This window comes from Hirundo rustica, chromosome 9, assembly GCF_015227805.2.
Source record: "Hirundo rustica isolate bHirRus1 chromosome 9, bHirRus1.pri.v3, whole genome shotgun sequence".
NCBI classification, from domain to species: Eukaryota; Metazoa; Chordata; class Aves; order Passeriformes; family Hirundinidae; genus Hirundo; species Hirundo rustica.
The window spans coordinates 2,741,813-2,768,935 of record NC_053458.1 but is presented as its reverse complement, the minus strand read 5'-3'; the positions used below and the strand labels follow the sequence as shown (position 1 = coordinate 2,768,935).

The window sequence follows — 27,123 nt, the reverse complement described above, 5'->3', positions numbered from 1 at the left end:
ATTTTTCCATGTTTGAAAATGGGCCAGGTTCTCAGACCAAAGATTAAACTTGGCTCGGCATCCCCTGTGTGGCACTGAGACTGCTTCGCCTTTGTGGCTGTGAATCAGGGCTCTCAGACAATACAGCCTGGGCCAAGCTGGTGCATTTCATTGTGCAGGACATCCTTTTTCAGATGGCTCTGAAATGTGAGAGAAAATCATGATCTCTAATTGTCAGCCCCCGAAGTTGTATTGTCCTGTAAATAGCGCTGGAGCAGCCACAGTGGACGTGGTGCCGTTTGCTGTATTAGTGGCATTTCGGCACGAAATCCATTCTCTGCTGACTTCAACGTTAAGCTGCTCTGTTCCTTGTCTGCTCTCAGAAGAAATACAGCACGTGGAGTTCATGGCTTGTGCCTGCAGATTTCAGGGTGTGTAGGAATCCGTGATGTTTAACGTGAAACCGAAGATCCAGGACAGGGAAATTGCAGGGATTCATATCCCTTGCAATAAAAATTTCAGTACTGGATAAGGTGATGAGGTGAAGAGTGGAAGCTCGCTGCTGGATAAAAACTTTTGGGGAGTCGTATGTCTCCAGCTCTGATTTAGCTGGAGGAGAGGCCAGAGGAAAGCTCAGATGCTCTTAGGCAGAAAAGAACTCGAGTTTCTCATCCACTTTTTTAACCTGTGTTTGTGGCTGTACATCACATGTACCCCAGAGGTTCTGAGGTGTATTTCCCTGCCTGTGCTGCTCATAGATCCTGCCAAGCACTCTACAGGGATGATGCAGCCTATCTGTAACCGTGCCAATAGAGACAACGTGGTCCTAAAAGCAACAGGTTTCATTAAATGTTAGAATGACATTAATAGAAAAGCAGTGCTTAGAGAAAGTCGTGTTGTAATTGTTTAATTTAAAATAATAATAATAACATCTTTGGAGGAACGTAAGAGAGATTCTATGTCATAGAACATAGTATTCTTGATAAAATTTCCATCTTCTTGATTGCAATGCCAGGTACCATTAGCATTTCCTAATTTCCACATCCCACCTGTTCCCATCGTGAAACTAAACACACTCATGAGGAAGAAGAAAGTGATTTTGAAGTGCAATTCATGCCATATTCACATGACTTACTGACTGCAATCTCTTTTGTTTCCCCAGCACCGATAGCTGCAGGAACAGGCCCTAATTTCTCCCTCTCAGATTTGGAAAGTTCTTCATACTACAGCATGAGCCCAGGAGCAATGAGGAGGTCTTTACCTAGCACATCCTCTACCAGGTAATTTAATCTCTGCCTACTACCAGGTTCCTTGGAAACCCAGGCCAGCATCATCACTCATCTGGGAAAGTAACCATTAAATTCTCTGACAAGCTGTTTGGGGGCCTCACGATGTGGAGCTGTTTCAGACTCACAGAGCTGAATGTTCAGCTGGATTGCAGTAAAGTTCTTTCTGTGTGTACAAGCCTCTGAGAAAAACTGCTGCGTGGATGTGTGTAGCTCCTGGTTGTATCTGGGTGTATCAGGAGAAGTTCCACTGGAATTGCTGGGTTTCAGCTTGTGGCAAAAGAGAACTTGGAGTGTAATAAGATGCAAGGACAGTCTTAAGATAGACTTGCATGTATTCTTTATTGTAAAAAGTGTTACCTGTGAGACTGACTGTTTTAGGACCTTGTTCTATAAAGCATTTTGTTTTCATAAAGCATTTAGAAGTTTGTGACTCAGCCTTTGGAAAACCGAATTGCTAATGCAGATGACTGCCCCATCTGATTTTGATTTCGGCTTAGATGCCAACTATCAAACAAGGATATTTTTTATTTTTTACCTTTCACTTTAATCATCCATGAGATTAGATTTATAAACAAGCTCAGTCACTCGAGTAGTCTTGAGCACTATTAAGGAACCAGATTGATTTTTTTTTCCCCCACAGCCAAAATAGATCACTTATTTCACAGACATGACAAGAAAGTCTAACTCCAGCCCAGCGCTCTTTCACGTTTTTATCTCAGCCTGCAGTGCCACCAGTTTTGCAGTGAGCAAGTGCACGTGTGAAATATCTCCATACTTTGAATATAGCTGTTGTTTTTATTTTAAAAATAATAATCTTTAACGAGAGGCTCTTAGCAGTAACTTCCTACAGTTTGCAGTAATTGGAAGAACATTCTGTCTTGCACTTAGCGTGCACGTTATGAAGCTCAGTGACTACAACTCCCATTACACATCAATTAAAAACTTTGTGCTGTTTCTTTCTTGCCTGTAAACTGTGTAGCCTACAGCACTCATCATTAGCACCATTCTCAGGTAGAATTTACTGGTGGCTCCAGAAGCAAAAGTGAGGTTATTAATGTTACTTAAGAGCTCAGTTGTTGCTCTTCTATTCTTCTGCAAATAGCTACCACTGATAAGGAGCTAATTATAAACAGCATGGGTAGTTAATAACTTGGTAATATGTTTGTTTTCCTCTCATTAGGCTGTTCCCAGTCAGGAAAAAAAAAAAAATTCTTTAAATACACAGACTCAGCAGAATTATCAGGCGGTAATTATATTGTATGCACACAATTTCCCCTATTGACACATAACAATTCTCTAAATTAAGGAATGGCCAAACCTGCATTCCACACATGCCATAAGACTTATTCTTCCTGTTTCTCACCAACTGGTTTTGCACACCCGCCAGCTCCTACCTGTGCAGAGCTTCGGGTGGGGAGGCTGCAAGCTCTAAACCAATAGTGGAAGATTTTATGTCTGTTAAATGTGTTCCCCCTGCACAGAGGAGCCTGTTCTTCAATGCCTTAAGTCTTAATAGAATACAGATTTGGGGGGAAAAAAAAAAAGTGAGCTGGCCCAGCCTTGGAAAAGTACTTAGAACAGAAATTCTCAGTAAGGTCTCCACGCAGTCTGTACAACTCATTATGGAAAACAGAGCCAAGCTGAGTGTCTTTGGCTCTGGGATCCTCTCCCTGCAGAACTGCTGGAGCCAGTGGCCACCAGAGACCACTCAAAGGGCTCTTCTGTGTCCTGAGCCTCTGGTGAGGGAGGTGTGATGCATCACAGGGGGATTCTTTAATGCTGACACTGGCCAGAGATACCCATTGGGGGCTTTCTATGCTTGCTGGCACAGCTGCAGAGTCAAATGCTTCTTACTGTAGGATAACGTGAACATTTGAACCAAGAATGGATTGTTCCATCATTCACTTGCCTATTTTTCTTCTTATGGGACTGAAGTCTGGGCTAATTGGAAAGATTGAAAATAAAAGTTCGAACTGATAAACAATTTGCTTTCAGAATTAGCCGTGAAAAAATCTGGCAGTGAAAATTAAGTCCCTTGTGTCATCACCGTATTCACTCAAACTGCAAGAACCACGCAATGCAGATGAAATTCTTGCCTTTTTATTGACCTCTGCGTGCTTTGAAAAATGTTCTACTTCTGAATCTGTGAAAGCCTAAATGTCAGACTAACTTCTGGTCAAACTGGTGTGCGTTTGGGGGTTTGGCCTGTGAAATGTTGTTTTGTATCTCACCAAAACGCCCTAAATCTGTCCTGCCTTGAGTTATTCTCAAGCATGTCACAACAGCAGTGCCTTGGTTCCTCTTCCATGCCTTCATTATGTGGGTTTTTTTGTTTTGTTTTTTTTTTTTTCATTCTCAGCTCCACAAAACGTCTCAAGTCTGTGGAGGATGAGATGGACAGCCCTGGTGAGGAGCCGTTCTACACAAGCCAAGGGCGCTCTCCGGGCAGTGGCAGCCAGTCCAGTGGATGGCATGAAGTGGAGCCAGGTAAGCCCCGGCTCCCAGAGCCCCAGAACATCATCTCCACTTGCTCTGTTTCGTTATCAGAATTGCTGTGTTAGAGAGGTGACCAGTTCTAGACGTCTCGTCACTTCTGAGAAACGGCCTAATGAAAATATGGCAGTGGTTTTATTGCTCCTGCAGCTGTGAATGTTTCTGTAGTGTGTCACTTCTGTTTTTTGGCCAAATATCTGAAGTATTTAAATAATGCAGCAGAAGATAGGCGGTCTTTTTCTGTCAAATTGTCCAGATTCAGCCCTGGGATAGCTTTTTCTAGCAAAAAGCGGTACCTGTCTGGGCTGTGCTCCATCAGTTATGCTGCTTAAATAAATATCCCTAAACTTGTATAAGGTAGAAGGACTTCTCAAGCATTATACAACACTTGAGATCACTTAGTAATGACTTTTAAGAGACTTACAGAAGGAGTTGTTTTATTAATCTGCAATGCTGTGAAGTGTGATTGGAGGCTTCATATCAAAATAGATATCACTGGGTGTTGCACTTCAGAACGTTGAGGAAGCTCCTTGGCCTCTTCTCAGTTAATTTTTGTGTGTGATCTTTCCTGTTGATCATTTTTTTTGGGTTATGTTACGTTCTTAACTGTCCATTGATCACTTTTCCTGAGATCATCTGGGTGCTTAATACTATTGGAAATATTTTTCTGGGTCAGTGCTATGTGCACAGGTGAAGTTAATACCTCAGTGTTGCTTACAGCCAAATAATCAAGTATTTATTGCCAATAAAAAAATAGAAGTCTTATTTGTTAGAGGAAGGCAAGCAGTGCCTCCCAGGGTTTGAGAAGGTCCTCGAAAGGTGCAAAGGGTCTTTTGCAATTCATAATTTTTGTCTTTTTTTGTTTGTCTGGATTTAAAATAGTATGGGTTTGGTTTGTTTGGGAAAAAACACATGCTTGTCCAGGGCACTGTGTATAATGAACTATACAGCACAGCAAAGTAAATTCGACCTGCACAGCATTAAAATCAGTTCCGTGGGCACTTGGCCAGCCACCTATATCCTTCATCATGTAGGAAACATACCCACAGCTTTCTCTGGAGACCCTGTCAAACAGCTGTCCTTTACAGCATGCCCAGAAAGTCACCAAATTTGGGCTATTCCAGACTGGGAGGAGACTGATTCCTGTGCCTGGGAGCCCTTGGAGGATCCCCTGCCAGCTGCCCTCTCTCCTCTAATGAGGAGGAGCCAGCTTGTGGGCCCTTATTGACTGCAGATGTGGCACTTTGGCAGGAGGAGAGGGTGGACCTGCAGGCAGACAAGTGCCAGGCTCCCCGTGACTGCCTTGCCACCGCCGTCCCCAGGGCTCTGGTGTTTGCTCTGAGGTGTCCTGCTCCACGGGCACCAGGGGCTGTCCCCTCCATCAGCTCCAGGCTCCAGATGATGTAAGGCAGAGCTTCACCTTGTGCTAAACCTCTGCTCACGGAGCGGCAGAAAGGCGGACAAAAGCTCGGCGCCCGCTGAAAGGGGGAGATCGCAGCCTGCTCTGCAGACACAGATGGCTGAAATCTGATGGGGTCACTGCTTCTGCATCACTGTCAGGCTGGGGGACAGCTCCCCCCAAAGTTTGGGGTACTCGTTGTTAATGACAAATGTTCTCCATTTGCGCAGCAGCCAGAAGTCGGCCATTAATTCTGCTGTCACTTCTGGTGGTTTTTCCCCACGTGTGGTCATTACCTCTGGCTCATCCAAGTCCTGTCTTGATGGTGGCACTGAGCTGCTGAGCTGGGCAAGGGATGCACTCAAAGCCTCACACCTCCAAAGCACCTCTCCTGCTCTTGGCACCACTGGGTGCCCATCGTGAGGAAGCACAGCTGCCCGTGTCAAACTTCCTGAGGCGCTCAGAAAGGCAGGAACAAGCCAGACAAGGGGAGGTTCTTCCTTCCTCATGACCTTCCTCACTTATTATAGAAAAATCCCAAATTCTGCTTAGCCTTGCCTGTAATATGGCAGAAAATCACCTTGCAGCATCAGGGACTGTAGCCAGGTACCAACTAGATATAGCTCAGATTCGCCAAGCCATCTATCACTGTCACAGCTATGAAGAAAAAGAGCTATATCCTGCCCACGTGGGAGGCACTTCCAAGCCATCCTTGTGCTGTATCCACGCAGCCCCACCCCAGTGCTTCTGCCGTGGCTTTCCAGCAGCCTGTCCTCTGGATTCATTGCCTCAGCCTCTCTGTAAAACAGGGTCACTGCAAGAGCACGCCTGACAGAGGGATTACCTGAAGAGCCGCAGCTCATCAGTGGTGAAGGACAAAGCAGTGCTGCGTGTCCTTCCCTGCCAGGGCAGCAGTGGTGTGTCACTGCCCTGAGGTTCTCCCCCGAGGGACACGTCCTGCTGTGGTCTGTGCACAGACATCACACCTGGGTCTGACTTTAAAGTGTGGCCTTTTGTGTTTGACACAGGGGTTTCACCTCCAGAAGTGTTAAATGCTTCAGGAGTTTTCAGTGGGGCATCTGAAAGAAAGAAAATAACTTGGTCACCTGAGAACTGTACAAGTGATGTTAACATCCCATTTTAGCTGGGGGCTTTCCACAGCATTCCTCTCTGAGAGGGAGCTTAGGAGCCTGGACCAGTTTCAGATCCATCCCTTCCGATGTCTTTATTTCCAGAGAAAGGCCTTGCCATTTATTTAATCTACAATCAAAATGGTGGCACAGTTTTTAGCATACAGTAATCTCTGAGCTTCGGTGTTTTGTTTTCTTCTCGGCAAAACTCGCAGTAGAAGTTTAAAGACTAAACCCATCTTTTTGTTTAGCTTGGCATTTCTTCCCCGCGGCTCATTTTGTGCTGTGTGGGATAACACAGGTATCAGCAGTGCAGAATGGTGCTGTTTCAGAAGACAGGCTGAAGTTTTATCCCGTGCTGGCAAAGCAGAGCAAGCCAGGTTTCCAAACTCCATAATTAAACCCTGTCCTTTGGGTTACTGGCCAAACAACAGGAGGAGGAAATCAGACCAAGGAAAGGAAGCTTGGACTTGTCTGTGGGATGGCTGCTCTGGCTGGGAAGGAAAGTTCAGAGAGGAGCCAGCAGCCAACCTCCCAGCCCAGTAGGATCCACACCAAAGATAATAATACATCCTTTGCCTTTATTGCCTTTGAGTAGATTGCTTCCTCACAGGAGATTTAGATTTATGCAGAGATAGCTTCTTGGCCTATGTGCCTTGACAGGTTTATGGGAGTGAGAGGATGAATATTCCATCTCCGTGTGTCGCATCTGCTTAATTTTGAGGTGTGCACATGAGAAAGAGGGGAGGCTCAAACGCTGGAGCAGGTGTGAAGCACGCACGTGCTCGTGGCACAGACACAGGGAGAGGGTGGTAGGGAAAGGTGTGGCCTGGGACAGCGCAGGGAAATCAGGTCTGTGTGAGGGGGAGATGGGAGAAATGCCCTTCAAAGAGAGCAGGACGTAGAAGAGAAAGGGAAAATGAAAAGACAGCTTTAGACCATACAGAAGGGGAAAAGAACAAATGCCAGAAAAACAAAGATTTGACTTCCTAGAAAGGAAATATGAAATGGAATATGTGAACTCCTCTTAGAGAGCACTCCAGGCAGAGGGTTATTTACCGCCAGCCGTGACTAGTCACTCTACATCTGTCTCCATTTTTTTCTCTTGAACAAATTCCCTTTTTGGATACTTTTCTTCCTGCTTTGCTTCCCTGTGATTGCCCCTGTAAGTGGTCTTTGGAGGGCAGGCTGTATGCTCAGAACATATGTGCAAACTGGCTGGAGAACAGAAGAGGACAAAACCACTCTGTGTGCTATTTAGATTAGGCAGTGGATGCTTCCCCCATGCCTACTCCTGGGGTCCCTGCTGTGTGCAGGATACAGGCTGCACCTATTGTCCATCCACAGCCCTTCCTCTGAGCTTTTACTTGCTCTGCTGAGGCACCCTGATGTCTGTTTCACGTGGAGACTTTGCTGGGTGTAGATCCTCCGTGCTTCACCCACCTGGGTGTAGGTCCTTCATGCTTCACCCACCAGCAGCACGACCTTTCCCTCCATGGCACATGAGGCAGTGATGAGCAAAGGACTCAGCTTTTGGGGTTTTTTTACAGATATTTCCTGCCACCAAGGGTGCAGCACTCTCCTTGTACGTCAGACGTGACAGCCAAAGCAAACCCCAGCATTAATCCCATGTTGCTTGTGCTGTACTCCTTGAGTCTCACATCCATTTACCTGCACTCGAAAGCTCCTGGGGAGCTCTCCGACCTAAAAAGGCTGGAGTCTGCCAGAAAAGATGAATTTCCTTTCACAACAGGAAGGCTTAGGAAGTAAAACAAAGCAGACATGTAGTAAATTACTTCTGCTTTTCAAATACCTTTTGCGGTATCCTCCTTGCCATTACTTTATCTCAGCACTTTCAGTACATAACTCTTGTTAACTGAGAAGAAGGGCAAGAGAGGATAAAGATGATGTTAGTAAGAAAATAAGGCAACATCACACTGGCTTTGAACTCCTGCACAAAGCTGGCCTGTGTTCAGTTCCTTGGCAGCCCTGCTTGTAATGGGGGTAAGCCATAATTACAGGTATATGCTTTTTAATTCCATAATAAGCAAAGATTGAGTTAATGTATATCTGTATTCCATTTGTGCATTTTTTTAATGCGTTCTCTTGATCCAGTCCAGGAGTAATGTTCACATCGTGCTCCCTCAGTCATTTTGTGAAACATATGGATGGTGTTTGCCAAGCCTGCTTCCATTGTGTTTCTACAGCGTGGCATGGAAAGAAATGTTTAAGATGCAAAGTCAGAGTATCCTATTGGATTCTTTACTTAGGTATTCTACTTGCTTCTTTACTTAGATCTTCTTCTTTATTCTTAGATCTCCTACTTGTATTTCCACACGGTAGTTTAGTCCCTAGAGGACAGTAATCCCAGGAAAGGGACATGTTTTCACTTCTTGAGGGGTCCGAAGAGAAAAACAGCTCTGCTTTGGTTGTGGTCTTGACCAACTTGGTTTGGGAAATGGCTGGAGCTCTGTGGTCCTTTTTCCACTGGAAGGCTGGTGTGGCTGTTCATGTCATGGTCATCCCCATGCCCCAGCTCCACCCTGGATGTTCTGCTCCCATTATGCTGTGCTGGGCGTTTGTGTGTCTTCGCCTTGAAAACCCCAGGAAACAAACAAAACTTACAGTGCAGAAACATTAAGGAGTCAGTAATACCTCTTGCACTGCATGGCTGATAGACATATCCACAGTTCCAGGGGTTTGTGAGGTTGATAATCTTTCATGAGCCCGCAGAAAGCTCGAGAGCTCCCTGTTAGACTGCTGGACTCATCTGTGGTGGTAACATTGCTTCTAAAGTCAGCCTCATGATTGCTCACTGAGCCACCCGGGCTGCTGCTGCTTGTTCTCATGCCACCACCTATGGGACTGTCTGAAAACAGTTCCTGAGGAATTTCTGTGCAACGGAAGAGCTGAGATCTTATTTTGGATTGTTTCCCTTGCAGTGTCAGTGACCCCTAACTTAACGGTGCCGCGCCTCTCCCCATGGCTGGTTAGGGAACAACCACATGCAGGCAACCAGTCCAGAACTTGTTCCAATAATGCTTTTCTGAAATCTGGCATTGCCTTTCTCCTCAGTATGCAAGAAAACTTCTCCATATTTACTGAGAAACTTTTTATTTATGCCACATGCATCAGAAAAGCTCATTCAGGCATAGTTCAGATGACCACAAGAGTTTGTTTTCAATGTCTGTTTGGAATTATATCTTGGAAATTCGAGAGAAAGTGCTATAGGGGAGATCCTAGATCGTGCTCTTTATGCCCCAAGCACAGCTGTTGCCTGGCACTGCCTGGAAGATAAAATATGTGGTGCGTCCCAGCATCAGCAATGCAGAGTGTGTCCGATCTGTCCTCAGGCAAAAGGTCTGTGGGCTCATCAAAGGCCTTGACGTTGTGCACTAACTCAGAGCCCAGAGAAGTTTTCAATGATTGTGCTGCATTACTGCCAGTGATTCAAGGGACTAACTGCAGAAAATGCGATGAAAAACATGAGAACCATGTATTATACAAAATAAGGAATAGAAAAATAATCCCTTTTCACTGGGAAAACATTCAACTTCAGACCTGGAGTATTCAATGTCAAATAATTCTCTGGCACTACTTTTCAGTGACTTGCTGCGGTGGGCAGTTTTCGCTGGATCATAACTAGATGCAGGAATTTCATGATCTTTATTAATTTCCTTGAGCTGAACTTTTTATGGATACTCATAGACCTACAGAAGAAAGACAGAGCCTGGGTAACATCACTTTTCCTTAGACCAGAGGAGGTCTACACCCAGGATCCCTGCCAATTGTATTTACTCAGTATTTCCCAGATGTGACTTTGAATTGCCCTCTGGTTCTCACTGTGTGAGGTCAGTCCCAGAGCTGTTCTGCCTGTACCTGCCTCGTGCAGCAGCTTCATTACACACCTCAGCACATCTCCCAGCAGGCACCCGTGCCGTTTTTTCCTCCATTGAACTTAATATCTAAAGACAGTGGGAACATTTCACACAGAATGTTTCAGGCTGGAAGGAACCACAGTGGGGTCATCTGGTCCCAACTCCCTGCTCAAGCAGGGTCATCCCAGAGCAGAGGGCACAGTCTTGAATATTTCCAGCGAGGGAGACTCCACACCCTCTCTGGGCAACCTGCTCAGGAAAAAAGTTGTTCCTCGTGTTCAGGACGAACTTTGTTCTTTAATACAGAATTCAACAAGGCCCCACATGCAGGCAGCCACCTAAAAAGCTGACTCCAAGCGAACAGGTAGATGCTTGAAGTGGAATGTACAACGGGAACACACTTCAAGTAACTCCAGCAGCTGTAGGGTACAGAGCTTTCCTTAAATGCCTTTTTTTTCATAGAGTCCATGTGTTGCCATATCCCTGCTCTCTGCATTACAGTATCCCATCAAAACACAAGCTGCCCAGTGGTTTTCAAGAACATAAGATTTTCCTTTTCTTCTAAGAGCAATAACACTTATCAACTTTTACTGAAATACCATATCAGCTCCTTGTCACTGGCAGTCTACAGTTCCTGCCGCTAAAAGTTTAATGCATTTACAGGAGCACTTAGGCATCAAGACTTTGATATCACAATCTGTTAGTCACAGGTGCTACATGATAGGTTTGTGTTAGCACATTATAGATCTTTTATCAGATACTGCACAAAATGTGTGTGTTTCCCTGCCAGGCAATCAGAATCAGGCTGCTGCATAGCTGATGAGTTACTCACCAATATAAGTTGTTGTTTATTTTAAACAGAACTTTTCCCTTAATGGAGGATAAGCTAAACTCTAATTGGTCAAGGCCAGTGAGGACCAGGAACTTAATGGAGCCAGGAAAAACGCAGCAGGTCCATGGTGGTGCTTTAAGCATTGTCAGTCTTTCGCAGTGGCATTCGTCAAGTCAAGTGATTAACATTGCTCATTTGCCATCACAGACAGAGTCATTTTGACAGCAAATTACCACTGGATCAATAGCTCAGCTTGTCTTTGGCAATTCACGTAGTAGCATGAGACCTGTGACAACATGCCATGCTGCTGGCAGTGCTGCCTCAAAACCATGGAAGGAAGTTGGAGGTGCGGCAAGAACTGCTCACCCAAAAGTCAGTTCAGATTGAAAAGTTCTAGATGTTTTCACATCCCTCCAAGGGCTGCTTTTATTTTATTTTTATTTTTTCCCCCAGACACTGGACAACATGAAAGACTTGGCCTTGGGATTCAGCCTAAACTGTACTTTCCATTTTTAATAAAATTAGTAATCCCATGCAAGTGTTGAAGCACATGCCTCAGCTTTGCTGTAATCCCCTGAGGAAAACATCCCTTCAGCGTGGTCCCGGAGAAGTCGAGCGGTCGGTCAGTGCTGTGGCTTTGCTTCTTGCATCTAGTTCCAGATGTCAGGAAATGCATCATTTAAAAATGGAGATGGAGCTGTAGGAGTTCTGAGTTGAAAATGCAGAAAGAATTTTCCTGCAGTTACCAAATTAAAGCTGTTTTTGACTGGCCTGGTGCTAACATCGCCCCTACGTGCTGCTTTCCCTGACCTCCGTGACCCAGAGAAAAGCAGATCTTTTGTGCACTGTCACAGCGTAAGGTCACGTGAGGTATTTCTGTCACCAGACACAATTCACACCACCTGCATCCTTTTTTCCGACATATAGGAAGGATTTCCGGCATAGAAAACTATTCCCTGACAAAGGCTGGAACGATGCTTCTCAATGAGAACAGCATTCCTGGGAATGGCAGGGCTGTGTTGGGCATCCATGGGCCTCAGACATTGTTGGTGGCCAAGAAACATTTTGTTGCCACCCATTGTTGATCAGAGAATCAAAGAATCACAGCGTGGTTTAGCTTGGAAGGGATCCCAAAGCCCATCCAGTGCCACAGGCAGGGACACCTTCCACCATCCCAGATTTCCCAGAGCCCCACCAAGCCTAGCCTTGGACACTTCCAGGGATGGGGAGTCCTCAACCTCTGTCCACAACAGCCCACAAAATGTAACTTAAAGTGAGGACAGTGATGTGTCTTGGGCTTCACTTTTGACACCAAGATAAAATCACCACCTTCCTCGGCACTGAGGCAGAAGCTGACACTTTCTTTCCACAGGTGAGCTCTAAAAGACAGAAGCTCCTCTGGTTGACTGTGCCTGTGCATTTCTTGCCGGTTTGGGGTCTGTCGAACCTGAATCTTTGTGAGCTCCAGACAGATCTCCTCTGGACCCAGATATCCTTGAAGATCGTCTGATAGAGCAGCATAGGGCTGTTTAGTTGCAAAATAGCATTAAACACATTAAAAGTAGTCTTCCAAAAATTGAACTAGTCTTCTTGTTTGCTTCTGGGACCAATTCAGGATGTTGACTTGGATCTATAAACTCTCCTATAGATTAAATCTTGGTTGGGAAATGGACTACATTCCTTTCATGTGCTGTCTTAGCAGTTGAGATCAGCAGACTTGCTTTTTCTAATGTGTTTGGGAAGCAGAAGCAATATTTTATCTCCTGTGGTATGCTGCTGGTATAGAAATGTTCAGGCTTATTAATTCTTCAGGACACAGGAAAGTCTTCATCACCTGTGTAGGCAGTCATGGGAAAGGACCCACTGCAAAGACTCCATTGAACACTTTTCTTTTTTCTTCTTTTTTTTTTTTTTTCTTTTTTTTCTTCTTTTCTTTTTTGAAAGCAGCTGGAAAATATTAGTAATCTTCAGAGCCAATATACAGTACATATTGAGAGCCAGTAAATGATGCATATTATTGCAAATTCCTGTGCACTTCTGCATTTTATAAAACAGATAACTAAAATACTCACCTAGCCAGATCGTCTCCCCCAGGGATGCACATTTCCAAGCAGAGGACAAACCAAAAACACAGAACAGAACAAAATTAGCCAAATAGAACGGCTAAGTGTTTGAAACAAATGGTTTTAAGATCACTGAGTAAGGAGCGTGACCTCCTTTTGCATCAGTCAAGGCAACTGTGAAACTTTGTGAAAGAAGCTCACCACAAAACAGATGCTGGGCTATCTTAGGTAAATAAATTACAAAAAAATAATAATAACCCCCCCACACACCACTTTTTACAAAGCACAGCTGTGTAAATATTGCATGAGACAGGGGAGAGGGGGAGAGATGTAACATACACCCTTTTTTTATGCAGAAGTTCTGCTCTGGGCACTGTTTATTAACATTCCCAGTACACCCATCACTCCAGTGCCTAGCACACAGTGCAGCTACTGTACTCCCTGCACATGTTTGATCTTGGCTTTAGCGGAGAAAACAGGCTTTATTTGAAAGGAAACATTTTCACTCAAAGATAAAAGGTGCAAGGAGAGGTGTTAGGAGATGGAAGGAATTATAAGATCATGGAAATGTTTGGGTTGGGAGGGACCTTCAAAAGCTCATCCCATGGGCAGGGACACCTTCCACTATCCCAGGTTGCTTCAAGCCCCATCCAACCTGGCCTTGGACACTTCCAGAAGATGGTAAGAACCACCTTGGTCTTGGAAGAAGACTCAATCTCATCTCTTCTTTTCCATCCTCTTTCCCACACCTTCTGCCACACTGACTCTAGATGTGGTCCTGGTTCTGCACCAGGTGAGGAGCAGTTCTTAATTTCATTGCACTAGATACCTACTGCAATTTTCCTGCTTCTCAACTGCCAGGTACAGCACATTCCAGCCTACAGAAATCTGCCCACAGAGAGGAACAAAAGGCTCTTCTCAGCTAAACCAAAGGCTCACCTAGACAGGCAGTTTGCTGTCTCTGGCAAGAGCTGGCGGTGGACACTTAAGGAGAGGTAACAGCAGTAGGAGAGGCATCCAGTGATGCTTTTCGGAGTACAGCCTCATGGATTTTGGCAGCAAACAGCTTGGTTTCATGAGCCAGAGGTTTTGTTCACATCTGTGTGTTTGACTGCCTTCAGTGAACTTTCCTTTCAGAGATCTGCTTTTAACCCGTTCTTTATTTTGGCCTCTACAACATCCCATGGCAGAAAGTTCCAGTTTTACTCAGTGCTGCATGAGGAAGAACCACTTCTTTTGTCTGTTGCCTGATCATTTTGCTGGATGCTTCTCAGTGGTTTTCTTTTTCACTGCCAGAAGTAGTGAATAAATCATTCCCCAGTTTCTTTCTTTACTTTCCTTCAAGTTAAGTGCTGCCCAACACTTTGACCGCAGCAGTCAGCGAGCACAGGGAAGCACAGAAATCCATCTAGCAGCCTCTTAGCTCAGGTAACAGTTTGGCTGAGTAGCTGCAGAGCCGTCTTATACCTGCAGAAATGTCTGTGTGCTGTGGCAGCAGCTGTGCTGTTCACCCCAAGTGGGTTTTCTGTGACTTCCACCCCAGAGCTCACGGTGTGAATGCAGTGACCCTCCCAGAGAGCCTAAAAAAGGGATGATGTTTTAAGTTCTTTCAATTTCCAGCTCCAAAGAAACTCAGACCTCAGCATCTAGCACAGCTACAGCTCTGTTCTGGTTCCATCTTGCTCAGGGAAGAGCAGGAGATCCACAACATCCTCCACCTCTGCTTGTCCTCACCACTCTGGCACAGCCCTACTGACATCATCCTTTCTGCTACTGCCTTTACATCAGGGCTCGCTGATATTTTTAGTGTGATATACACCAAAAAGCATAACTATAAGAGATCCTCTTGCTAAAATTAGCTGGAAAATTATAGGCTGTTCTACAGTTTTGTGCACAGTCTTCATTTACCTCAATAGATTTGCATGCAGATCTCTGAACCCCAAAAAGGCAGGCGAGTGAAGGGATACATGCAGCCCCAAGAGCAGCTCTCTGGAAAAACTGGGACTGTTTTATCTCAGCAAAGGCTGGAGGGTTTCACTTGTAGGAGGGAAATGATTTTATTTTTTTAAAAAAATTAGGATTTACAACCAACGAGATCTGAAAAATATAAATGTATGGATTATCTTTCTTCGCATTTAGTGTTTTATTGCAGCAGCCCACGTTTGTTTCCAGGAGTATTATCCATGATGCAGCACACTAATGCACTACCTTGCTCTGAACAGGAGAAAGCACTTTGGATGTAGTCCAGGCTTAACCCTGTCTTAGGGCTTGCTTTTACTTTTAAACAAAATAACGGCAAATGGAAGTAAAGCATCATCCTGCCTCTTCCTCTCGGAGCGTGGCCAATCCTACGTGTGAGGAGCAGCTTTGAGACAGAAGTTGATGCTCATTCCCACTTGGTTCATGACTCCTCTGCCTCTCTTTGCCCTTTCAGTCCCTACAACCCACCTCTGTTCTCCATCCTTGAGTGAAATCCCCTTGGCCACACGTAACCTAAAGGTGCTCTGCAATTTGCTGCTCCTGGCTGTCCAAGGGACTGTTTGACATCTGACATCAGACTGATCCCTGAAAAGACCCGTCATCCAGGCAGGATTGTAAATTCTGGCTGTTTGGAGGTTTTAAAAATTAAAAGATTCCCCCAAACAGCTGTATTTCTTATGCAAATCCCCCGCCAAATGGTACCTTGTAAGCATTAAAGAAATTGTTTGTCCTCTGTTAAAAAATGATCATCTAGAAACCCATTAATTTGGGAGGGGGGGGAAGGTTTTAAGAGGACAAAGCAGGCTTACAAACCACATTTCTCCCATGCCCTGTGAACTGTTGTGCTATTGTGATTTTACAGTGCTATTTCTCCACTTTTGCTGGATTTCTCTCTTTAATGTTGTGTGGAAAACCCAGAACAAAAACTGACACTTAATTCTGAGTAAACAGTGGCAGTGACTGAATAGAAACTTGATGTCAAATATACAACCACCCTGGGAAAGTCAAAATCCATTGCTCTCTCCTCTCTTCCAGTTGTGTCCTCTGTAAGTGTATTATCCATAAAATTAGCGATTTTAAAAAGGCATCGAAACATTATTTTTCATATTCATAGCACCGCTTTAAAAAAAAAAAAAAATGGTTAAAAATCGATTTGCTGGCCTCTTGGGGAAATGCTGTAATGTTTTTGGCTGTCTCCTACTTTCTGCTGCCAGCTAAAAGTACCATCTGGCTTGTTTAGGGCCCTTTTCCATATCAGGTGCTTCCAAAATTCTCCCCAACCAGAGGATTGTTTCGTTGGGTTGCTCTGCCTGCTGAGGCATGTGTCCTGGGCTGGGAATCCTACTGCTTCTGTTCCCTGCCATCTTGCTGACAGTGGTGTGTGTATGTTTGGGCACGGATCTTGCTGCCTCTCTCCCGAGGACATTTGCATCATTGTCAGCTGCACATATTAAATTGATATGCAGGGCTCAGAAACACGTATCCCATCTTTTGTCCCTTTGTTTGTGCAATTGTTGTGGTTTTAATTCTTCTTTGACACCTGGAATATCACAAAGCTGCTGATAATCTGTTGGCTACTAAGGGAAATGACATTGATAGAAGGATAATGTGTGTCAGACTTATATCTCGATAATTGCAGACACACCCCGAACCCTCGCAGCTCAGGGAATGAATATCCTAAATCCATTATTAATTTGGAGAGTCGCATGTGGCAGTTGGCTGTGGTGTCATCCTCTGGCTGCAAGAGTCACTTGCAAGGGATTTTAAGGCAGTTTTGGTTGATTCTGCATGGCTGTGTCGATCCGTGCCTCGTGCCAGTCGATTTTGGTGCGTCCTTGCTGCCATTTCGTGGCAGCGTGAGGAGCTGTAACAAAATGGGGCTGATGTCCTCACTCCTCACGGGAGGAAGACAGCTCCCCACGTGCCTTCTCCTGCCCAGGAATACCATCCCAAGCAGCTGGGAACTGATGCTCTGTACGTGGCACCAGTTGACGGTGGCACCTCCTCCTCCTCCTCCTCGGGATCCTTTGTTTCTCAAATTCACCGGTTTACTTGGAAATAGAAACGCACCCCTAAAGGATTTATGAGTAGATTTGAAGCACTGCAGTTGCAAAGTCCAGGCTTGATGTGATTGTGTGGGAACAGGAAGGGTGTTTTGGAGCAGCTACTGCCGTAAGCTGTCTTGTCCTATTTCAGAAATGATCTGTGCCATACACTGCTGACTTTTCCTGTCCATCCATTAAAAAGTGAATTATGAAGAGTGCTGAGACAAACAGATAGGAGTTTAACCTTGTTAGTAAATATCAGGTGGCTGATATATACTGCTAGAATGTTACATCACAGCCTCGCTCTTCAATATAAGTTTATGAAATTATCTTATTACTATATAAACTGCCTTGGCTGGGTACATTCTTCCAGAGAATCCATTGTTTGCTGGATGTTGGCACAGTAGCATGACTCTGAAGAGTCAGTTCACGATGTGGTGAATTTTAAAGACTTGGGAGATGGCCATATCTATTTTTCAGCAAAGGAATGAAAGCTTTTTTCCTTTTTTTTTTTTTTTTTTTTTTCCTTCCCCCTCCCCTAAGGTATTAAAAGTTTCAAAACATGTGCTGAAATGAAAAGGAAATAATAACTAAAGCCTGGATGGGAAGTAGTGCCTCAGAGTACTGACTTTGTTTATTTGCTTGTTTCCCCCAAAATCTTAATATTTTAAGTACAAGTTAATATTCTAAATCAAATAAACCTGTTCTGTGAACTAGTAAGGTACTTGAACGATTATCACACATTATTCATTTATTTCTGTGTGAGTGCAATAAAAATTTTACAAGCTGTAATCTTGTTCTTTTAATAGAGAGAAAACTATGCAGAATATGTTGCTTAGAGTATTAGATAAGCTGCAGTATGTTAATCAAATATTTTCGTGATATGAGGGCAGTTGAGAAAACAGTACAATTTTTGCTAATGGCACTGGTAAGTAAACGGATCTATCATTACATTGTCATGAAAAGTGACATTGAGCAGAAACACCCTGCCAATCCCTAGAAGATAAGTATTTAATGTAATTAGACAGACACTGTCTCCTTTGTTGAACGTAGCATTAATCACCCAGAGAAGTCCAACTTTATATGAAATGGCTTTTTCTGATATGTCTTTGTATTAGAAAGCTTCTCACACGGTTTTGCCACAATGATATATCTGAAGAAATGACTGCACGGGTTTCCTCACGACACATTTCTTGCTGTTCTGTGTTCCATAATATTTAATTCTCTTTATTTAGCAGTGTTGCATTATATAGCTGTGACCTGTTCCTAAGTCTAGAAATCTATGTGCAATGAGGAGCTGAACCTCTTTGAACCAGTGTAATGCACTCAAGTTATGAAATATAAAAGCAACACAAATAGCTTCCATTATGTTCTTCAGCCCTTCCTCTGTGGTGTTAGCACAGGTTTATTGTTATGGCATAAGCAAAATGTTTCTTGCCTCAAATGCTCGTCCATAATATCACCAAACAAAAGAAAATAAAACAAAAACAAACCCAAAAAAACCCCCAAAACAAACAAAAAAAGAAAAATAACTTCTTTTAATGAAAATCTCATTGTTAAATGGATGAAAAATGTTGCCCCCTTCCAGAATTCATTGGCACTACATTTTTTTTTCTCTTTTTTTTTTTTTTTTCCTCCCCCTCCTCCCCTCTCCTCTGTTGCTTGTAATTTGTACTGTGAAACGCTGTCTGGTTATGAACTGGTATCAATTTGAGTCAGTGCACAGCTGTGTCTTCCCACCTTCTCAGTGGTGCCGAGGGCTTTGAAGGGAAAGAAAAGGGTTTAGTCAGAGATGACAGCGAACTTCACCGGGTAACAGGTGGAGGTCAAGTCGGTTTATTTGTTGGGCTGAACAGAGTGCAGAGATGAAAAATCTTTGCCATAATAAGGTTTAGGAAGAAAATGCTGACTAGTCTAAGCTTTGATTCCAGCTGACAGATCCTTTTCTAGTGTTCATTACTTGATTTCACAGTTCAGGCAATTTTAAGAGGCTTAAAATTATGTTTCTGCTCTCCTCTATAAAACTTTCCGATCACTTTCTAATTTTTGCTTTAAGTAAAGTTATAGGGACTCCCTGATATATCACTCCTGCCTGTAGACTCTTACAAAGTCAATATGCCATCAAAAATGTAAGGATAAGCTTCTTCTTTTTTTTTTTTTTTTTTTTTTTTTAAGACCCCTGCTTTTACCGATTTTTTTTTTTAATAAATGAAGTTAAAAATTCATGTGTAGGCACCGATTCGATTAGAAAATGAAAACTTTCTGAACACCCCCTGAATAGTGGATAGTAAACTAAGCAGGATGCTTAAGAAGCCAGTGTTCCTGTCTGGGAATATGGGATTTCTGTCCTAGTGAAGCCCAGAGTGCTGAGTTTCAGCCCCCGAGTGCCGCTGAGCCATCCTGAAAGGGAGTCGCAGCCAGGCCCCGGAGAATCAGAGCAGAACGTGCTGACATTGTGTGGCAGAGCTGGGACTGGGATGACCACACACCAAGGGATTTCACCGGGCTCAGCTTTGGGTCTCTCCCTCCTGCCCTTCCCTGTGCCAGCTCCTGGGAGGGACACGGAGGCGTTTCTCCTCTCCCACCCTTTTTCTTCCACCACCACCACCTGCTTCCAACCTGCTGGAGTGGGCAGAATAGGATTATCTTTAGCCATTTGCTAAAATCTTCCCCCTCAGACTTTCTATTACTTCTGCATTCATTCTTTGCAGGAAGAGGAAACTCACTGGTCAAACCCTTGGACACCAGAATAGTTGCATGCAGTTTCCCAGGGAGCCAGATAGCTCTAAAGCTTCCCAGTGAGTGACAGTTTCTCTCTTCTATTCTTCTGAAACATGTGTTTTACACATATACTGAAAAATGTTATTATCAATTTACAGCCAGATTCTTGCTTTTTTTTTCCTTTTTTTTTTTTTTTTAAGATTAAAAAAAAAAAAAATCTCCCAAAGTATTTACGCTCCGAGCACCTCAGCACACATGTCACTCTTTTTACGTAGGAAAAAGTGTTGGATGCTCTTATACACATAACATCATTGGGCTTTTGAAAGCTGTTAGCTCATTCTGAGTTAGTGGCAAGAACGCTGGACTTGCCAGCACCAAACTGTGAAACCTTTTCTGTGTGACTGGTAGAAATCTCATGGGGGTAGAAATCCAAAAAAAAAAAAAAAAAAAAGGGGAGGAGGTGGGGGATGTAAATCTGTGCATTTGGATTCGAGCAGCTTCAATACTATGATATCAACTTTGTCCTAGAAGTCCTTGAATCACAAAGCATTTGGGAGAGTGTTTTGGAGAATTACCACTGTATGCTTTCCCTGGTATTTTTACTCTTTTCTAGGCGTCCATTAGTTCCCACTGTCAGGGAGAGGATTCTGGACTAGGTGGATCCCTGTAATCTGATTTGGCATGGCTATTTTTCTGTGTTCCTAAGCTCATGAGATCAAGTTATGTAGGATTATTTCATAATGCCAGAGCAGCAGTTTCTAAGGTTGGACAAAGCTATCTAGCCAAAGTGTCTGATAAAAGAAAAATCCTGTCCCATACTGTAGCTTTCTTGGTCCAGTGAAGCAGCATCCTCATGCACACAAATCTTGTAAAGTTGCTTCTGATAGCTCCCTGTGTCCCTTGGTTTTTGTAACCTAAACTGCCATTTTCCTTTTTACAGCTTAATTGAACCTAAATGCACCCACTTTCTGCAATGTGGTATTTTGGTAATTTCTCTATTTGCTCGTGTAAGTTTTCCCTTAAGCAAACTGAAAGCTTCCCCTTTTATCACTTCACTGGGCCAAGATTTCACACAGTATCCTGCTTGCTACAAAATATGATAGTGTTCTCTCTCACCTTGTTTCTTTTTTCTTCTTTTACTTTCTTTTATAAAATCAGGATATCTAAGAAACCCCGAACACCGCGGAGCACTTCATGGTGGGTGTGCTTATTCAAACAATGCCAATGCTCTCGTTCTCGGTGCGCAGAGTTTTTGTGTTGGTTTGGGGGGGATGTCCCAGGTGCCCCCCCCTTCCTCTTCTCTCTCTGGTGTGGATTCTCCGGTGTCTAGCAAGGACAGAGCTCGTGCTAAGCACTTTGCCAGAGTGCCAGCGCTGGAGGGAGCACTCACATGTCACCTCTGCCCTTGCCCTGCCTGTTTTCATGGAACTTGCGGGGGGGTTTTCCCCTGGCAGCCCTCTGCCTCTCTGCCAGGTGTGTTTTCACCTGCCCAGCATGTGACAGAGGGCTTGGGCAGCTCCCAGGAGCAGACCTGCAGGCAGCAGGACCATCCAGGCTCCTCTGGAAACAGCGAAAAGCCAAACTGCCGTGCTCTGCCTTCCCTCAGGGAATCCTGGAGCCACTGGGAATGCAGAGAAGGGAGGCTGATCTCACCTGTCTGATATCACCTGTGGGGAAGGGGTTTCAGTCTCTCCCTGGTGGTGGCCCAGTGCCATTCCAGTGTGCAACTGGATGTGGGCATTCCCAGGAAGGAGCGCAGCAGCTGCAGGTCAGCTACAAAATTATTTCTGGTGTTACGAGTGTTCAGTCCCTGTCTGTGACTGTCAAATGCAGCAGTCAGAGGGTAAAAACACCAAGAACCACAGGATTCCAAAACAGAACAGTTCCATGAGTATGCTCTCAACCTGCAAAATTATAAATCCCTTGGTACAATGCACATGAATTCAGTTTGCAACTCTTTCTTCCTTTGGAATAACCTATAAACTCTTCACCTCAAATTGTGCAGAAATCAGATGGCTTTACAGTCCGTGGTAAATCACCTGGGCTATTTTCAATCCTGACCACAGCTCTTTTATTAAGTAAAACACACATTCAATGGCAGTGTACACCGATTAAATCTTCAAAACCAATATTAGCACCAAACTTAGTCTTGTCATCATAAAAGTCATTTGAAAACATTACCATGCAGTAAATGAGGTCACAAGCTGAGAAAATCTGCATATTTGCCCATCTCCATCTCATGCCTGGGGCGTTCAGCAGCCATCATTGTTATATATAGCCCGGGTAGCCAGTGATGGCTTGATGACATGCAAATAATGAGCAAATGATTTTTAAGGAAATTAAATAAATAAAACCCCCCAAAATTTTACTCCATCCTCTTCAGTTACTAAGATTCCCTTTAGTATCACTCGCAATTTAGGATCCATATGCATCTCAGGAAGATATAGTTGAAACATAAATCTATTCTGGGTCTTTTACTTGCAAAAATATCATACCTCAGCTATAATCATATGCAAAGACTTTTTAGAGGGCTTTGTAAATGCCATCCAAATTTATGATGGCATTTTTTGCCTTGCAGCTATAGATGTTCCATCCCCAAAGCACCCACATAAAGGTATATTCTCCTATGGATGGCTGCAGTTTGTCCCTGCTGCTATATCTAATCTGCCAAGTGTGCTGAAAAACTCTCAAGTAGCATTTGAAATGAAACAAATGTAGTCATGAATTTTAGACGAGATGTCTAAAGACGTCATTAGAATTTTTTCTTTTTTTTAATTCTTCTTGCGATATATATTTATACAATGGAAAATTACGCCGAAGCTGACATTAACTCAAAGGCAGAACTGAACTGCTACCCCGCTGCTTATTGCTCATCTCATTAAAGTTTTTAAATATGTAACTCATGAGATTATGTTTTGAAGAAATTGGTAAGTTGTTGAGTACTAGTTTATTAGTTATTGAAAGAACTGCTTGGGTGGCAAGCAGGAGTGAAGCCCAACTTAAGCAACCTAAAACAATCCAGATGATGCTGTAAACACGGATACAAACAGACAAGGTAATACACTCTGTGAGAACCTTGTACCAAACAATTCAGGCAGACTTTCATGGGGTAGGATTTAAAAATAATTGCAAATATTATAGTGCTCGGCTTTAAAATTCTGTAGGCAAGGTTGTCCATCACTATAAACTGATATTTCTCCTTTGTAAATGGATCTGTGCTCATTTGCAAAGGAGAAATTTCAACCTTCCTTTTCCCTAAGTGACATCAGAATTTTGATTCTAACTTGAATTATCACTTTTGGCTAAAACTTGCTGAGGAGTCCAAAAGCATTTAAAACCTAAAGCCATTGAATCCATTTAATGCGCCTTTGGCACCTCTCTCTCTCTATCTCTCAGCCCTTTTTGAACATTATGGTCCTCATTTTAATCAATCTCTTTTTATTAAGTTCTTTGGCTCATTTACTTGTGCGTGCATTTGCTTTATTTTATTTGGAACATTTCTTTTGTAGTGTCTTGAAAAAGAGTTGTGACATTTCTTTTGGATGGCTTCTTAAGTATCTGGCAGTCACCTATGATACGATGTTGATGGGTACGGATAGATTAGCTCTGTTTTCCTGATGATCTGTCAGATGTCGAGTTCTGAGGAAACTGGATGTGTGTGTTGGTGATGCATATGCAGCAGTTTGATAAGTGGATAGAGGGGGAGCTTTCATTTTTCTTCTGTAAAAATCACTGTTTATTAAGCTGGATTTAGCCTTGTGAAGCGAGGTGCTCCACTGGCAGGTAGTTAATCAGTGATCGTGGTAACTCCGGCTGCAACCAGGGGAGTCCGTACCCATTCAGAACGTAGAAACTAAAGAGCACTTCATTAGGATGAGTGAATTTCCATCTGTGTTGTATTTTGTGTACACTGGAGCAATTAATACAGTAAACTGATGGATGGCAGTCAGTGTGATCGTATCTCGGCTGATGACAAAGTTTGCTCAGCACTAAATTGAACAGACTTACTATGACTGGCAGGAGTGTAGCCGTCAACATTTCAAGAAGCTTGAAATTAGGAATTCCCCAGGAATTAAAAAAGAAAAAAAGAAAAAAAAAAAAAAAAAAAAGGCGGCTGATCAGCCTTTCTGTTGATACTGATTTCAGTGGAATTGCTGGAATAATTCACACAGAAGGATGGAAACTCCTTGAAAAATGCTTCCCATATATCAGTTTTTTCCTTCAACAGCCGACTTGTTTTTCTGCATCATCTGTCCGTTCTGCATGTTGTTGAGTTCATGGTCCATCTGGTAATACCTAAGCTTCCATGATTCCTTTTCCTAGTGTGCCTTGGGAAGGAGGATCCAGACCATGTTTCACTCATAGCTTTTGTTGTGAAATCCCCATCAAGAGTCTAGTGGCAGAGAGCTTCTGGGAATATTGGGGTAATTATCCAAAGGTCTTTGGAGATGAATACGATCTGGTCTACCAATGTAGCTGACGAGAGATGGAGTTGTTGTGTGAGATGTGTGCAGGTAGAATAATGTCAGTAATTAATCAAGTGAAATTGGATGTAGATTTGGAGAGAAGGGGGATCGTTCTCCTCTTGCTGTGACTCCGTTCACTCCATTGGAGTTAATCCTGGTTTTTTAGTGGGGCACGTGGGTAGGTACATGGAAAAGAGGTTCACAGATACTTTTGTTTGTGCTGGGGAGGATTTGTGCATTCAATTCTCACGCATCATTTTCTGGTCCATTTAAATATGTATCAGCCTCATACATGAACATTTGAAGACCTTTAGCTGTACTCGAGGAAGACTCTTATGTGGTGCGTTTCTAGTACTGGCAAACATAAGGAGGTAGAGGAATTAAACCCATCACAATGCTCCAGTGCCCCTTAGAAGATGAGGAACACGAAGTTTTCCTGTGCACTCACTGATTAAACTTGGGCTGGAGGTTTGCGAAGTGCAGAGTTTTGGAAAGTCTTTCTGCGGGACTTCAACATCCAATGGCTCCAGTAACCAGAGTCTCCCAAGGACAAGGATCCCATTTGCGCTTGCATTATGCATTTGAGCAGAAGGGTGTGATGCATGATGTGGAATGAACAAAATAATAACTCGTGTGTTTAGGGAAATGCCAAATTAATGAAAATTCAGAAAGCTCTAATGTTGAAAAAGCGCACAAATTCCTTGATAGAAATATAATGCTGCTAACAGTTTCAAGATTATTGTTGTCTGAATTTTCTGCTTATTGTGTACTGCAATTAAAATTCTTCTCAGCTGAAAAACCGATGTCAAATTAATATTTCCTTTTGGAAAAAAAAAAAATACAAAAGTGCACATCTTGTTCCATTTAGCACCATCATGGTCTTTGATCAGGTTCCCTCTGTCCAGTGAACAAAGCAGATTTATGTCAAAGGGAGCAGGCTCAGACCATATATGTTTGGCATACATCGAGAATCACATGAACACAAGTACAGTAAGTTAAAGTAACGCACCCACTCAGGCTTCCATCTGCATTTTATGCCACAAATCCCTTTATTTTCTTCTTTTATTTAGCAATTAACTGTAGTTAAAAGCTGCCATAAGATGAAAACAGGCAAAGTCTGATTCTCCTCTCCCTCGCTCTAAATAATATTCAGAGGAGACTCAGACCTGGATTCTGAAAGCTGTGCTTCCTAAAAGTGCCAGGTGTGACTGTGATTTGGACAAGAGTCCTATCCACAGAATAGTGAGGAACACTTTTAACCCCCACCTGGGTTACCCAGCCGTTGTGTTCTGGCTGTTCTTGTTTATTCCTTGCTCAGAGCAGATGGATGGAAAGAGGCAGGGAACAGGGAGGATCCTTGGCTCCATTCCCTATCCACCGGCCAGCGCAGCTGAGACCGGCTGGGGGAGATTGGAATTCGTTGCTGCCCTGCACCAGAGAGCAGAGAGAGGAGAGCAGGGACTCAGAGGTGTCCTTAGAGCTGGCACTGCCCCTTCCTCAGGGTGCTGTCAAGTGCTGAAATCTGGTCTTCAGTGCAGTGGTCCCCAGTAATCGCTGGCTCCCGGGATCAATGCTGAGGAAAGCCGTGCAAGGCAGCACCGTCCTCCCGGGATGCATCCCCAGCTCTGCCCAAGCTACCTTCAGCCTTAACTTTTTAATTTCCTGCATCCCTGAGCAGCACAGGAGGGGCCCTGCGGTCTGGGGGCCGCTAAATGTGTTAAAACTCATTAGGTATGGAGCAGAAGACCCTTAAAACTAGCCAAGAGTCTCAAACGTGGGTGCCAGAAATTAAACACCTAATTCAGTATTTAGCCATCTACCTCTAGTTCCTTCCTCGCACTTAATATACACTGTGCCTCCTCATAGGTGGCCTGATTTTCGTAGGCACCTACAACTAACTCAAGTGTTGAGACTGCTCACCTCAGTGAGACTTGTAGAATTCAAAGTTTTTCTGGGTGATTAAACAAGAGTCCCCTCGCCCTCAGCTCCCGAAAGGAGCTTCGGCAGAATGACCAGCATTGTAACATATGGCTTAGCAAGGGGAGGAGAGGGGAAAAAAAAGAAAAAAAAACAGAGAAGAAAATGAGTATTAGAAATGGATGGACTAAAGAATACGCAGGATATATCAGGCACATTAACCAAACATATGGTGCTAAATGAGATATTTTTTTTAAATTGCAAAAAAATTGACATTCCTGGCAGTCTCAAGGATAATGTGACATGGCTGTGATAAATTTAGAAGAATGGGACATATTTTGGCTTGTTCTTGGAAACCTTTTTCTTGCATGCCGACTGTATTTCTTCTTTTATTAACCCATTCAAAGAATGTTTGAATTTTGCTGCTAGAGCACCATGCTAGCGCAACATAAAATGTGAATGATGCTAATTGCTTTGCACTGCCTAACTTTCTGTCATACCCTCCCCTCTTAAAGGACAAAACATGCTTTGGAAATGAGCTGGCAAGCTCATCTTCTTCTTTCTCCTGGTCAATATTAAGTGATGTAATTAAGCTCCTGTTTGCATATTCTTCTGAACTAGGAAGCAGCCATTTTTTTCTTGAGATCTGATGGATGTGATCACTCAAAATAAAATGTGTCATTACAAACCCCAAACAAAACAAAAACATGGTATAGTTGGACTGTTCCAAACCAATACATTTCAAAATACCCTGGGAAAAAATAAATAAATGAACCAAACTTGTGATAATAATGGCAATCGGAACGATAACAAGCAAATAGAGCAAAAGCAGCAACCAATTATCAGCGCTTTAGATTGTTTTCCTACTCAATTCCCCTGCACAGGGTTACATTAAAATCTCTATTTTCACATGAAAGCCTCTGCCTCGACC

At 43.5% G+C, this 27,123-nt stretch overlaps 1 protein-coding gene across 12 annotated transcripts in view; it reads left to right on the top strand.

The window, feature by feature from the left end:
• Nucleotides 1-27,123, top strand: part of NFIA (nuclear factor I A) — a 244,661-nt gene that overhangs the window by 168,683 nt on the left and 48,855 nt on the right. For 6 of the 12 annotated variants that reach the window (XM_040072268.2, XM_040072269.2, XM_040072272.2 and 3 more), the window contains 4 exons: nt 1,142-1,259; nt 3,628-3,755; nt 19,800-19,886; nt 20,968-21,006. In XM_040072268.2, the coding sequence (XP_039928202.1) occupies nt 1,142-1,259; nt 3,628-3,755; nt 19,800-19,886; nt 20,968-21,006 (372 nt within the window). The remainder of the gene's footprint in view (nt 1-1,141; nt 1,260-3,627; nt 3,756-19,799; nt 19,887-20,967; nt 21,007-27,123) is intronic. The other 6 variants (XM_040072273.2, XM_040072276.2, XM_040072275.2 and 3 more) reach the window with 2 other exon arrangements.